The sequence below is a fragment of the Argopecten irradians genome, chromosome 1 (assembly GCF_041381155.1).
Source record: "Argopecten irradians isolate NY chromosome 1, Ai_NY, whole genome shotgun sequence".
NCBI classification, from domain to species: Eukaryota; Metazoa; Mollusca; class Bivalvia; order Pectinida; family Pectinidae; genus Argopecten; species Argopecten irradians.
In genome coordinates, this window is record NC_091134.1 from 66,404,705 (window position 1) to 66,418,006 (window position 13,302).

The window sequence follows — 13,302 nt, forward strand, 5'->3', positions numbered from 1 at the left end:
ACTATAATAAACTTGATCCCTTTCCCAGGGGAAAAGTGAGACCCCAGGGTCATAATTCATATTTTTTGTAAAGGACCTTATAAGACCCTTCCATCTATGAAGAGTATTTGATTATACCATTTCTGGAATTTCAGAGGAAGGTTTTTGAAGTTTTAGCCTATTTGACCCCTTTTGGCCCCACCCCTCAGGCCCCTGGAGATCAGTTGTGGAAAAATTGTCAATATGATTCAATAGCCATTCATACTGATAATTCTGACAACATTTGAATTTTTTCCTGTTACAAATGACCAAAAAATGCTCAAAAATGTGTTTTCCTTTTATAAACTATAGTAAACTTGACCCCCTCCCTAGGGGGAAATGTGAGACCCTAGGGTCATATAATTTATATTTTTGTTAAGGACTTTAAGACCCTTCCATCTATAAAGAGTATTTGATTCTACCATTTCTGGAATTTCAGAAGAAGATTTCTAAAGTTTTAGCCTTTTTGATCCCTTTTGGCCGCACCTCTTGGGCCCCTGGAGGGGCTGGGACTATATAATTCACAATTTTGGATGACCTTTGGCCATGGAAGGTTTCTACAAAATTCCAACAAATTTTGTTCAGCAGTTTTGGATAGGAAGTCAAAAATGTAAATTGCTTATCGCCATACAACGCACTACAGACGACGGATGACGACGGACAGAAGGCAATTACAATGGGTTGCTTGAGACTTTGTCTCAGGTGACCTAAAAACTAAAACAAAGTATGTGTCACTATCGAGAATACTAAAACCAGGTCTGTGTCACTGTGTTGAGACCAGCGTTACCCACAACATAGTGCCACTATTGGAAATCGGAACATTACATTGCAGTTACATTATTGTATATTTGACTTTCGGAAATTTTACGTAACAGTGTTTCAGATTAGTTCTTATAGAGCAGACAAAACAAATTGCCATTCACTTAATTTCCAAAGTGGAGTGTAAATCTGCTCTACACCAGGTAATGGTGCTCTGACAGGCCAGTCAGAAACGTGGAGGTTTGGAGCTTCATCATCGCATGGAAGCTTGGGGATCACTGCAATCTCTGTACCATTACAACGGGATTCAGCAGATAATTTAAATCTTAAAGAAGAACATTCTTTAAAACATTAGCAATGTCACTGGTTCTGCAGAACTTGAGAGTTAAGAACAAGAATTGTATAATGACATGTGATGAACCTGCTATTGTTCCCTTCACACAAATCTAAACTGAAGGGAACTCTCTAATGTCATGTCATCAGGAGCAACACCATCAATCTATACAAACAACTCACAGAGTAATCTATATACCATAAATGATCCAATAGACATCCATCAACACATAGGAAAAGGGCACTCAATATTTTATATATTGTAAATAACCTAATATACATCCATGTTTCCTTTATGGAAAGCCAACATAACATTTATTCAAAGAGCAAAGTTGATCCTTAATTTCACTGCATATATATAAGATATCTTGATTGAAATATAAGATATCTTATATAGTATTCCTTAAAAAGGAACGAGATTTCGACAATGACCCAGAAATGAAGTCTCCCTGACCCGGAAGTCATAGAGAGCTGTAAAGTATACTACTACTCCTTCAGCCAGACTATTGTAAGATATAAGATATCTTATATAATTCGATTAAATACGGGATAGACCTTGCTCCTTCAATAAATGTTAAATTGGCCTGCCATATTCCTTTACCTTATATTCAGTCCTGGAATAAAAATAAAAACAATAAAATTACTACCCATTAAACAATGAACCCAAGTAACACATAGGTTTTCTGTTTATATCATAGTTAATTATAGTTCTCTGCTTTTCGATGACCTTATTGCTCTCTTTCCCTTTATTCACAGCCCCTTGGGCACAGGTTTCTATTTGAATACGAGGAACAGAGTTTGAAACTGGTGTTGGTTGTATTATAAAACATTGTGCTATTTTCACAGTTAGTGATAATTTTTCCTGAGGCAAACAAATTAAATTTGTTTGTGTTTCTGTGTAGAAAAATTAGTGATGCTGTTTATCAGAATATATTCACTTGGTCACAACTTTACACTACAATGGTGTTAAAAGCTTTTATGTAAACACACTCTAATTAGTACACCGTTAACAAACCAGACACAGTACTTCACTCAACCCATGTAAAACTCATCATCACTACATCTGATATTCTATGTTCCAGGAAGCTGTCAAACATCAGAGATTTGCTAATTCAATTTCAAAGTTTGTTTAAAATGAGTAGTGAAAATAAAATTGATTTTTTTTTCATACACGAGCTGTTAATTAAGATGACTGTAAACTATATCATGGACAGAGGGCATTTTAACAAACAAATCTTAAATTCAAATCAAAGTACAGAATAATGTCACATTGGTAATCAAGCAACATGTAATAAGGATTGGTTCAAGTCAAATATTATAGGACATTCTAAGGTATTAAACCCCAAAAGAAAATATGACCATAAATCCCGTCAAGATTGGGAGGGACTTATTCTAGCACACAACGATAAGATGAGGAGGGGCTTATTCTAGCACACAACGATAAGATGGGGAGGGACTTATTCTAGCACACAACGATAAGATGGGGAGGGACTTATTCTAGCACACAACGATAAGATGGGGAGGGACTTATTCTAGCACACAACGATAAGATGGGGAGGGGCTTACTCTAGCACACAACGATAAGATGGGGAGGGACTTATTCTAGCACACAACGATAAGATGAGGAGGGGCTTATTCTAGCACACAACTATAAGATAGGGAGGGGCTTATTCTAGCACACAACAATGAAATGGGGAGGGACTTATTCTAGCAGGGGAGGGACTTATTCTAGCACACAACGATTAAGATGAGGAGGGGCTTATTCTAGCACACAACGATAAGATGAGGAGGGACTTATTTAGCACACAACAATAAGATGGGGAGGGACTTATTCTAGCACACAACGATAAGATGGGGAGGGACTTATTCTAGCACACAACGATAAGATGGGGAGGGACTTATTCAAGCACACAACGATAAGATGAGGAGGGGCTTACTCTAGCACACACAACGATAAGATGAGGAGGGGCTTACTCTAGCACACAACGATAAGATGAGGAAGGGGCTTACTCTAGCACACACAACGATAAGATGATGAGGAGGGGCTTACTCTAGCACACAACGATAAGATGAGGAGGGGCTTACTCTAGCACACAACGATAAGATCGGAAGGGGCTTACTCTAGCACACAACGATAAGATGGGGAGGGACTTATTCTAGCATACAACGATCAGATGGGGAGGGACTTATTCTGGCACACAACGATAAGATGGGGAGCGACTTATTCAAGCACACAACGATAAGATGAGGAGGGGCTTACTCTAGCACACAATGATAAGATGAGGAGGGGCTTATTCAATCACATAATGAAAAGATGGGGAGGGACTTATTCTAAGCACATAATGAGAAGATGAGGAGGGGCTTATTCTAGCACACAACAATAAGATGGGGAGGGACTTATTCTAGCACACAACGATAAGATGAGGAGGGGCTTAATCTATCACATAACGATAAGATGAGGAGGGGCTTATTCTATCACATAATGAGAAGATGAGGAGGGGCTTATTCTAGCACACAACGATAAGATGGGGAGGAATTTATTCTAGCACATAATGAAAGGATGAGGAGGGGCTTATTCTAGCACACAACAATAAGATGGGGAGGGACTTATTCTAGCACACAACGATAAGATGAGGAGGGGCTTATTCTAGCACACAAGGATAAGATGAGGAGGGGCTTAATCTATCACATAACCATAAGATGAGGAGGGGCTTATTCTAGCACATAATGAGAAGATGAGGAGGGGCTTATTCTAGCACACAACAATAAGATGAGGAGGGGCTTATTCTAGCACACAACGATAAGATGGGGAGGGACTTATTCTAGCACACAACGATAAGATGAGGAGGGGCTTATTCTAGCACACAACAATAAGATGGGGAGGGGCTTATTCTAGCACACAACGATAAGATGAGGAGGGGCTTATTCTAGCACACAACGATAAGATGAGGAGGGGCTTATTCTAGCACACAACTATAAGATAGGGAGGGGCTTATTCTAGCACACAACAATGAAATGGGGAGGGACTTATTATAGCACACAACGATAAGATGGGGAGGGGCTTACTCTAGCACACAACGATAAGATGAGGAGGGACTTATCTATCACATAATGATAAGATGAGGAGGGGCTTATTCTATCACATAACGATAAGATGAGGAGGGGCTTATTCTAGCACACAACGATAAGATGAGGAGGGGCTTATTCTAGCACACAACAATAAGATGAGGAGGGGCTTATTCTATCACACAACGAGAAGATGAGGAGGGGGCTTATTCTAGCACACAACGATAAGATGAGGAGGGGCTTATTCTAGCACACAACAATAAGATGAGGAGGGGCTTATTCTATCACACAACGATAAGATGGGGAAGAACTTATTCTAGCACATAATGAGAAGATGAGGAGGGGCTTATTCTAGCACACAACAATAAGATGGGGAGGGACTTATTCTAGCACACAACGATAAATTGAGGAGGGGCTTATTCTAGCACACAACGATAAGATGAGGATGGGCTTATTCTATCACATAACGATAAGATGAGGAGGGGCTTATTTTATCACATAATGAGAAGATGAGGAGGGGCTTATTTTAGTACACAACAATAAGATGGGGAGGGGATTATTCTATCACATAACGATAAGATGAGGAGGGGCTTATTCTAGCACACATAACGATAAGATGAGGAGGGGGCTTATTCTAATCTCACACAAACGATAAGATGAGGAGGGGCTTATTCTAGCACACAACGATAAGATGAGTAGGGGCTTATTCTATCACATAACGATAAGATGAGGAGGAGCTTATTCTATCACATAACGATAAGATGAGTAGGGGCTTATTCTATCACATAACGATAAGATGAGGAGGGGCTTATTCTATCACATAACGATAAGAGGAGGATGGGCTTATTCTAGCACACAACAATAAGATGTGAAGGGGCTTATTCTAGCACACAACAATAAGATTGGGAGGGGCTTATTCTATCACATAACGATAAGATTGGGAGGGGCTTATTCTAGCACATAATGAGAATATTGGGAGGGGATTATTCTATCACATAATGAGAAGATTGGGGGGGGGGGGCTTATTCTATCACATAATGAGAAGATTGGGAGGGGCTTATTCTATCACATAAGGAGAAGATTGGGAGGGGCTTATTCTATCACATAACGATAAGATGGGGAGGGGCTTATTCTATCACATAATGAGAGATGAGGAGGGGCTTATTCTATCACATAATGAGAAGATTGGGGGGGGCTTTTTCTAGCTCATAATGAGAAGATGAGGAGGGGCTTATTTTAGCACACAAAGATAAGATAGGGAGGGGCTTATTCTATCACACAACGATAAGATGAGGAGGCGCTTATTCTAGCACACAACAATAAGATGGGGAGGGGACTTATTCTAGCACACAACGATAAGATGAGGAGGGGCTTATTCTAGCACACAACAATAAGATGTGGAGGGGCTTATTCTAGCACACAATGATAAGATGAGGAGGGGCTTATTCTATCACATAACGATAAGATGAGGAGGGGCTTATTCTATCACATAATGAGAAGATGAGGAGGGGCTTATTCTAGCACACAACAATAAGATAGGGAGGGGCTTATTCTATCACACAACGATAAGATGAGGAGGCGCTTATTCTAGCACACAACAATAAGATGGGGAGGGACTTATTCTAGCACACAACGATAAGATGAGGAGGGGCTTATTCTAGCACACAATGATAAGATGAGGAGGGGCTTATTCTATCACATAACGATAAGATGAGGAGGGGCTTATTCTATCACATAATGAGAAGATGAGGAGGGGCTTATTCTAGCACACAACGATAAGATGGGGAGGGGCTTATTCTATCACATAACGATAAGATGAGGAGGGGCTTATTCTATCACATAATGAGAAGATTGGGAGGGGCTTAATCTATCACATAATGAGAAGATTGGGAGGGGCTTATTCTATCTCATAATGAGAAGATGAGGAGGGGCCTATTCTATCACATAATGAGAAGATTGTGGGGGCTTATTCTATCTCATAATGAGAAGATGAGGAGGGGCTTATTTTAGCACACAACGATAAGATGGGAAGGGGCTTATTCTAGCACACAACGATAAGATGGGGAGAGGCTTATTCTAGCACACAACGATAAGATGGGGAGGGGCTTATTCTAGCGCAACAATAATATGAGGAGGGGCTTATTATAGCACACAACGATAAGATGAGGAGGGGCTTATTCTATCACATAATGATAAGATGAGGAGGGGCTTATTCTATCACATAATGAGAAGATGAGGAGGGGCTTATTCTAGCACACAACGATAAGATGGGGAGGGGCTTATTCTAGCACACAACGATAAGATGAGGAGGGGCTTATTCTATCACACAACGATAAGATGGGGAAGAACTTATTCTAGCACATAATGAGAAGATGAGGAGGGGCTTATTCTAGCACACAACAATAAGATGGGGAGGGACTTATTCTAGCACACAACGATAAATTGAGGAGGGGCTTATTCTAGCACACAACGATAAGATGAGGATGGGCTTATTCTATCACATAACGATAAGATGAGGAGGGGCTTATTTTATCACATAATGAGAAGATGAGGAGGGGCTTATTTTAGTACACAACAATAAGATGGGGAGGGGATTATTCTATCACATAACGATAAGATGAGGAGGGGCTTATTTTATCACATAATGAGAAGATGAGAGGGACTTATTCTAGCACACAACAATAAGATGAGGAGGGGCTTATTCTATCACATAACGATAAGATGAGGAGGGGCTTATTCTAGCACATAATGAGAAGATGAGGAGGGGCTTATTCTAGCACACAACGATAAGATGAGGAGGGGCTTATTCTATCACATAACGATAAGATGAGGAGGGGCTTATTCTATCACATAACGATAAGATGAGGATGGGCTTATTCTAGCACATAACGATAAGATGTGAGGAGGGGCTTATTCTAGCACACAACAATAAGATGGGAGGGGCTTATTCTATCACACAACAATAAGATTGGGAGGGGCTTATTCTATCACATTAACGATAAGATTGGGAGGGGCTTATTCTATCACATAATGAGAAGAATGGGGGGAGGGGATCTTTATTCTATCACATAATGAGAAGATTGGGAGGGGCTTATTTCTATCACATAACGATAAGATGAGGAGGGGCTTATTCTATCACATAATGAGAAGATGAGGAGGGGCTTATTCTAGCACACAACGATAAGATGGGGAGGGGCTTATTCTATCACATAATGAGAAGATGAGGAGGGGCTTATTCTATCACATAATGATAAGGATTGGAGGGGCTTATTCTAGCACTGATAAGATAAGAAGTTGGGGAGGAGGGGTTATTCTAGCACACAACAGATAAGATGGGGAGGGCGCTTATTCTATCACACAACGATAAGATTGGGGAGGCGCTGCCACTTATTCTAGCACACAACGATAATATGATGAGGAGGGAGGACACTTATTCTATTCAGTTGGGGAGGACGCTGCCACATTGATCTGATTCAGTTGGGGAGGGACGCTTGTCACATTGTTCTGATTCAGTTGGGGGGACACTCTCACATTGATCTGATTCGTTGGGGAGGACGCTGTCATTGATCTGATTCAGTTGGGGAGGACACTCTCCACATTGATCTTGATTCAGTTGGGGGAGGACCACTGTCAAATTGATCTCATTCAGTTGGGGAGGACACTGTCCATATTGATCTGTTTCAGTTGGGGAGGACGCTGTCACATTGATTTTGCTTCAGTTTAGGGAGGTCCACTGGCACATTGATCTCATTCCAGTAGGGAGGACGCTGTCACATTGATTCTCATTCAGTTGGGCGAGGAGGCTGTCACATTGATCTGATTAGATGGGGAGGACACTGTCACATTGATCTCATTTCAGTTTGGGGAGACACTGTCTCATTGATCTGGATTCAGTTGGGGAGGGACCACTGTCCACATTGATCTGATTCAGTTGGGAGGACGCGGTCACATTGATCTGATTCAGTTGGGAAGACGTTCACATTGATCTGATTCAGTTGGGAAGGACACTGTCACATTGATTCTCATTCAGTTGGGCCAAGGACACTGTCACAATTGATCTGATTCAGTTGGGACAGGACACTGTCACATTGATCTGATTTAGTTGGGAAGGACACTGTCACATTGATCTGATTCTGTTGGGGAGGTACACTGGCACATTGTTTCATTCAGTTGGGGAGGAGGCTGTCACTTTTGATCTGATTCAGTTGGGGGAGGACCTGTCACATTGATATAATTCAGTTGGGGGAGGACCTGTTCGATTGATCTGATTCAGTGGAAGGGACAACTGTCACAATGATCTGATTCAGTTGGGGAGGATCCACTGTCACATTGATGTCATTAGTTGGGGAGGACACTGTCACATTGATCTGAATTCAGTTGGGGAGGACCACTGTTCACATTGATCTGATTCAGTTGGGTGAGGACACTGTCAAAACCAATTTGGATTCTGATTCAGGTGGGGAGGACACTGTCACATTGATTCTGATTATGTTGGGTTTGAGGACACTGTTCACAATTGGTTTTGATTTTTTTTGGGGAGGACCACTGTCACATTGTTCTGATTCAGTTGGGGAGGACACTGTTCACATTGATCTCATTCAGTTGGCGATGATGCTGTCACATTGATCTGGTTCAGTTGGGCGAGGACACTGTCACATTGATGTCTTTCAGTTGGGGAGGACGTTGTCACCATTGATCTGATTCAATTGGGGAGGACTCCTTGTCACATTGATGTCCATTTCAGTTGGGGAGGACACTCTCACATTGATCTGATTCAGTTGGGGAGGCGCTGTCAGATTGATCTCATTCAGTGGGGGGAGGAGGCTGTCACATTGATCTAATTCAGTTGGGGAGGACACTGTCATATTGATCTGATTCAGTTGGGGAGGACGCTGCACATTGGATCTGATTCAGTTGGGGATGACGCTGTCACATTGATCTGATTCAGTTGGGGAGGACACTATCACATTGATCTGATTCAGTTGGGAGGACGCTGTCAGATTGATCTCATTCAGTCGGGGAGGGAGGCTGTCACATTGATCTGATTCAGTTGGGGAGGACACTGTTCATATTGATCTGATTCAGTTGGGGAGGACGCTGCCACATTGATCTGATTCAAGTTGGGGAGGAGGCCTGTCCACATTGATGTCTGATTCAGTTGGGGAGGACACCTCTCACATTGATCTGATTCAGTTGGGGAGGACGCTGTCACATTGATCTGATTCAGTTGGGGAGGACACTGTCATTTTTGCATCTGATCAGTTGGGGAGGATGGCGCTGTCACATTGATCTGATTCAGTTGGGAAGGACCACTGTCACCATTGCTCTGATTCAGTTGGGAGAGGACACTGTCACATTGATCTCCATTCAGTTGGGGAGGACACTCTCACATTGATTCTTGATTCTGGTTGGGGATGGACACTGTTACATTGATCTGATTTCAGTTGGGGAGGACGGCTGTCACATTGATCTCATTCAGTTGGGGAGGACACTGGCACATCTGATCTCATTCAGTAGGGGAGGTCGTCTGTCACATTGATCTGATTCAGTTGGGGAGGACGCTGTCACATTGATTTGATTCAGTTAGGGAGGACGCTGTCACATTGATTTCATTCAGTTAGGGGAGGACGCTGTCACATTGATCTTTCTGTAGGGGAGGATGCTGTCACATTGATTCATTTCAGTCGGGGAGGACGCTGTCACATTTGATCTCATTTTCAAATTGCAATTTGGGGAGGAGGTGTCATCATTGATCTCACTGAGTTAGGGAGGACGCTGTCACATTGATCTGATTCAGTTGGGGGAGGACGTCTGTTCACTTTGATCTCATTCTGGTCAGGGGAGGCGCTGTCACTTTGATATCATTCAGTCTGGGAGAGGAAGCTGTCACATTGATCTCATTCAGTTGGGAGGAGCCGCTGTCACATTGATCTCATTCCAGTTGGGGAGGGACGCTGTCACATTGATCTCATTCTGTTGGGGAGGACGCTGTTCAGTTGGGGAGGACACTGTCACTGTCACATTGATCTGATTCAGTTGGGGAGGACACTGTCACATTGATCTGGATTCAGTTAGGGGAGGGATCACTGTCACATTGATCTGATTCAGTTGGGGAGGATCTAATTCTGGGGAGGTCACATTGATTCTATTCAGTTGGGGAGAGGACACTGTCACATTGATCTGGTTCAGTTGGGGAGGACACTGTCACATCTGATTCGTTGGGGAGGACGCTGTCACATTGTCACTGTCACATTGATCTGATTCAGTTGGGGAGGACACTGTCACATTGATCTCATTCAGTTGGGGAGGACGCTGTCACATTGATCTGATTCAGTTGGGGAGGACACTGTCACAATGTCACATGGGGTGATCTGATTCAGCGTTTGGGATCTGATTCAGTTGGGAGGACACTGTCACCATTGATCTGATTCAGTTGGGGAGGACACTGTCACATTGATCTCAGTTTCAGTTGGGCCGAAGGACACTGTCACATTGATATTGATTCAGTTGGGGAGGACACTGTCACATTGATCTCATTCAGTTGGGGAGGACACTGTCCACATTGATCTGATTCAGTTGGGGAGGACCACTGTCACATTGATCTGATTCAGTTGGGGAGGACACTGTCAACATTGATCTGATTCAGTTGGGGAGGACGCTGTCACATTGATCTCATTCAGTTGGGGAGGACGCTGTCACATTGATCTGATTCAGTTGGGGAGGACACTGTCACATTGATCTCATTCAGTTGGGGAGGACACTGTCACATTGATCTGATCATTCAGTTGGGGAGGACACTGTCACATTGATCTGATTCAGTTGGGGAGGACACTGTCACATTGATCTGATTCAGTTGGGGAGGACGGCTGTCCACATTGATTTATTACAGTTGGGGAGGTCACACTGTTCACATTGATCTCATCAGTTGGGGAGGACACTGTCACATTGATCTGATTCAGTTGGGGAGGACGCTGTCACATTGATCTGATTCAGTTGGGGAGGACACTGTCACATTGATCTGATTCAGTTGGGGAGGACGCTGTCACATTGATCTGATTCAGTTGGGGAGGACACTGTCACATTGATCTCATTCAGTTGGGGAGGACGCTGTCACATTGATCTTATTCAGTTGGGGAGGACACTGTCACATTGATCTGATTCAGTTGGGGAGGACGCTGTCACATTGATCTGATTCAGTTGGGGAGGACGCTGTCACATTGATCTGATTCAGTTGGGGAGGACACTGGTCACATTGATCTGATTCAGTTGGGGAGGACGCTTGTCACATTGATCTGATTCAGTTGGGGAGGAGGACACTGTCACATTGATCTGATTCAGTTGGGGAGGACGCTGTCACATTGATCTGATTTCAGTTGGGGAGGACACTGTCACACATTGATCTGATTCAGTTGGGGAGGACGCTGTCACATTGATCTGATTCAGTTGGGGAGGACACTGTCACATTGATCTCATTCAGTTGGGGAGGACACTGTCTCATTGATTGATTCAGTTGGGGAGGACACTGTCACATTGATCTTCATTCAGTTGGGGAGGACGCTGTCACATTGATCTGATTCAGTTGGGGAGGACACTGTCACATTGATCTCATTCAGTTGGGGAGGACACTGTCACTTGATCTGATTCAGTTGGGGAGAGGACACTGTCACATTGATCTCATTCAGTTGGGGAGGACACTGTCACATTGATCTGATTCAGTTGGGGGGAGGACACTGTCACATTGATCTGATTCAGTTGGGGAGGACGCTGTCACATTGATCTCATTCAGTTGGGTGAGGACACTGTCACATTGATCTGATTCAGTTGGGGAGGACGCTGTCACATTGATCTGATTCAGTTGGGGAGGACACTGTCAATTGATCTGATTCAGTTGGGGGAGGACACTGTCACATTGATCTCATTCAGTTGGGGAGGACACTGTCACATTGATCTCATTCAGTTGGGGAGGACGCTGTCACATTGATCTGATTCAGTTGGGGAGGACACTGTCATATTGATCTGATTCAGTTGGGGAGGACGCTGTCACATTGATCTCATTCAGTTGGGGAGGACAGCTGTCACATTGATCTGATTCAGTTGGGGAGGAACTGTCACATTGATCTCATTCAGTTGGGGGAGGACGCTGTCACATTGATCTGATTCAGTTGGGGAGGACCACTGTCACATTGATCTGATTCAGTTGGGGAGGACACTGTCACATTGATCTGATTCAGTTGGGGAGGACGCTGTCACATTGATCTGATTCAGTTGGGGAGGACACTGTCACATTGATCTGATTCAGTTGGGGAGGACGCTGTCACATTGATCTCATTTAGTTGGGGAGGACACTGTCACATTGATCTGATTCAGTTGGGGAGGACACTGTCACATTGATCTGATTCAGTTGGGGAGGACACTGTCACATTGATCTGATTCAGTTGGGGAGGACGCTGTCACATTGATCTGATTCAGTTGGGGAGGACACTGTCACATTGATCTCATTCAGTTGGGGAGGACGCTGTCACATTGATCTGATTCAGTTGGGGAGGACACTGTCACATTGATCTCATTCAGTTGGGGAGGACACTGTCACATTGATTTCATTCAGTTGGGGAGGACACTGTCACATTGATCTCATTCAGTTGAGGAGCTGTCACATTGATCTGATTCAGTTGGGGAGGACACTGTCACATTGATCTGATTCAGTGGGGGAGGACACTGTCACATTGATCTCATTCAGTTGGGGAGGACGCTGTCACATTGATCTCATTCAGTTGGGGAGGACACTGTCACATTGATCTCATTCAGTTGGGGAGGACGCTGTCACATTGATCTGATTCAGTTGGGGAGGACGCTGTCACATTGATCTCTAGTTGATTCAGTTGGGGAGGACGCTGTCACATTGATCTCATTCAGTTGGGGAGGACACTGTCACATTGATCTCATTCAGTTGGGGAGGACGCTGTCACATTGATCTGATTCAGTTGGGGAGGACACTGTCACATTGATCTCATTCAGTTGGGAGGACACTGTCACATTGATCTGATTCAGTTGGGGAGGACACTGTCACATTGATCTCATTCAGTTGGGGAGGACGCTGTCACATTGATCTGATTTCAGTTGGGGAGG

The 13,302-nt window shown here is 43.5% G+C and overlaps 2 protein-coding genes across 2 annotated transcripts in view; both read right to left on the reverse strand.

Moving 5' to 3' along the window:
* Positions 1 to 9,041, reverse strand: part of LOC138309052 (zonadhesin-like) — a 45,375-nt gene extending 36,334 nt beyond the window's left edge. The window contains exon 1 of the mRNA XM_069250203.1: positions 8,867 to 9,041. Within this exon, the coding sequence (XP_069106304.1) occupies positions 8,867 to 9,041 (175 nt within the window). The remainder of the gene's footprint in view (positions 1 to 8,866) is intronic.
* Positions 9,042 to 10,077: 1,036 nt separating this feature from the next.
* The window catches only part of LOC138309128 (probable serine/threonine-protein kinase kinX), a 57,136-nt gene continuing 53,911 nt past the window's right edge, over positions 10,078 to 13,302 (reverse strand). The window contains exon 4 of the mRNA XM_069250313.1: positions 10,078 to 10,203. Within this exon, the coding sequence (XP_069106414.1) occupies positions 10,078 to 10,203 (126 nt within the window). The remainder of the gene's footprint in view (positions 10,204 to 13,302) is intronic.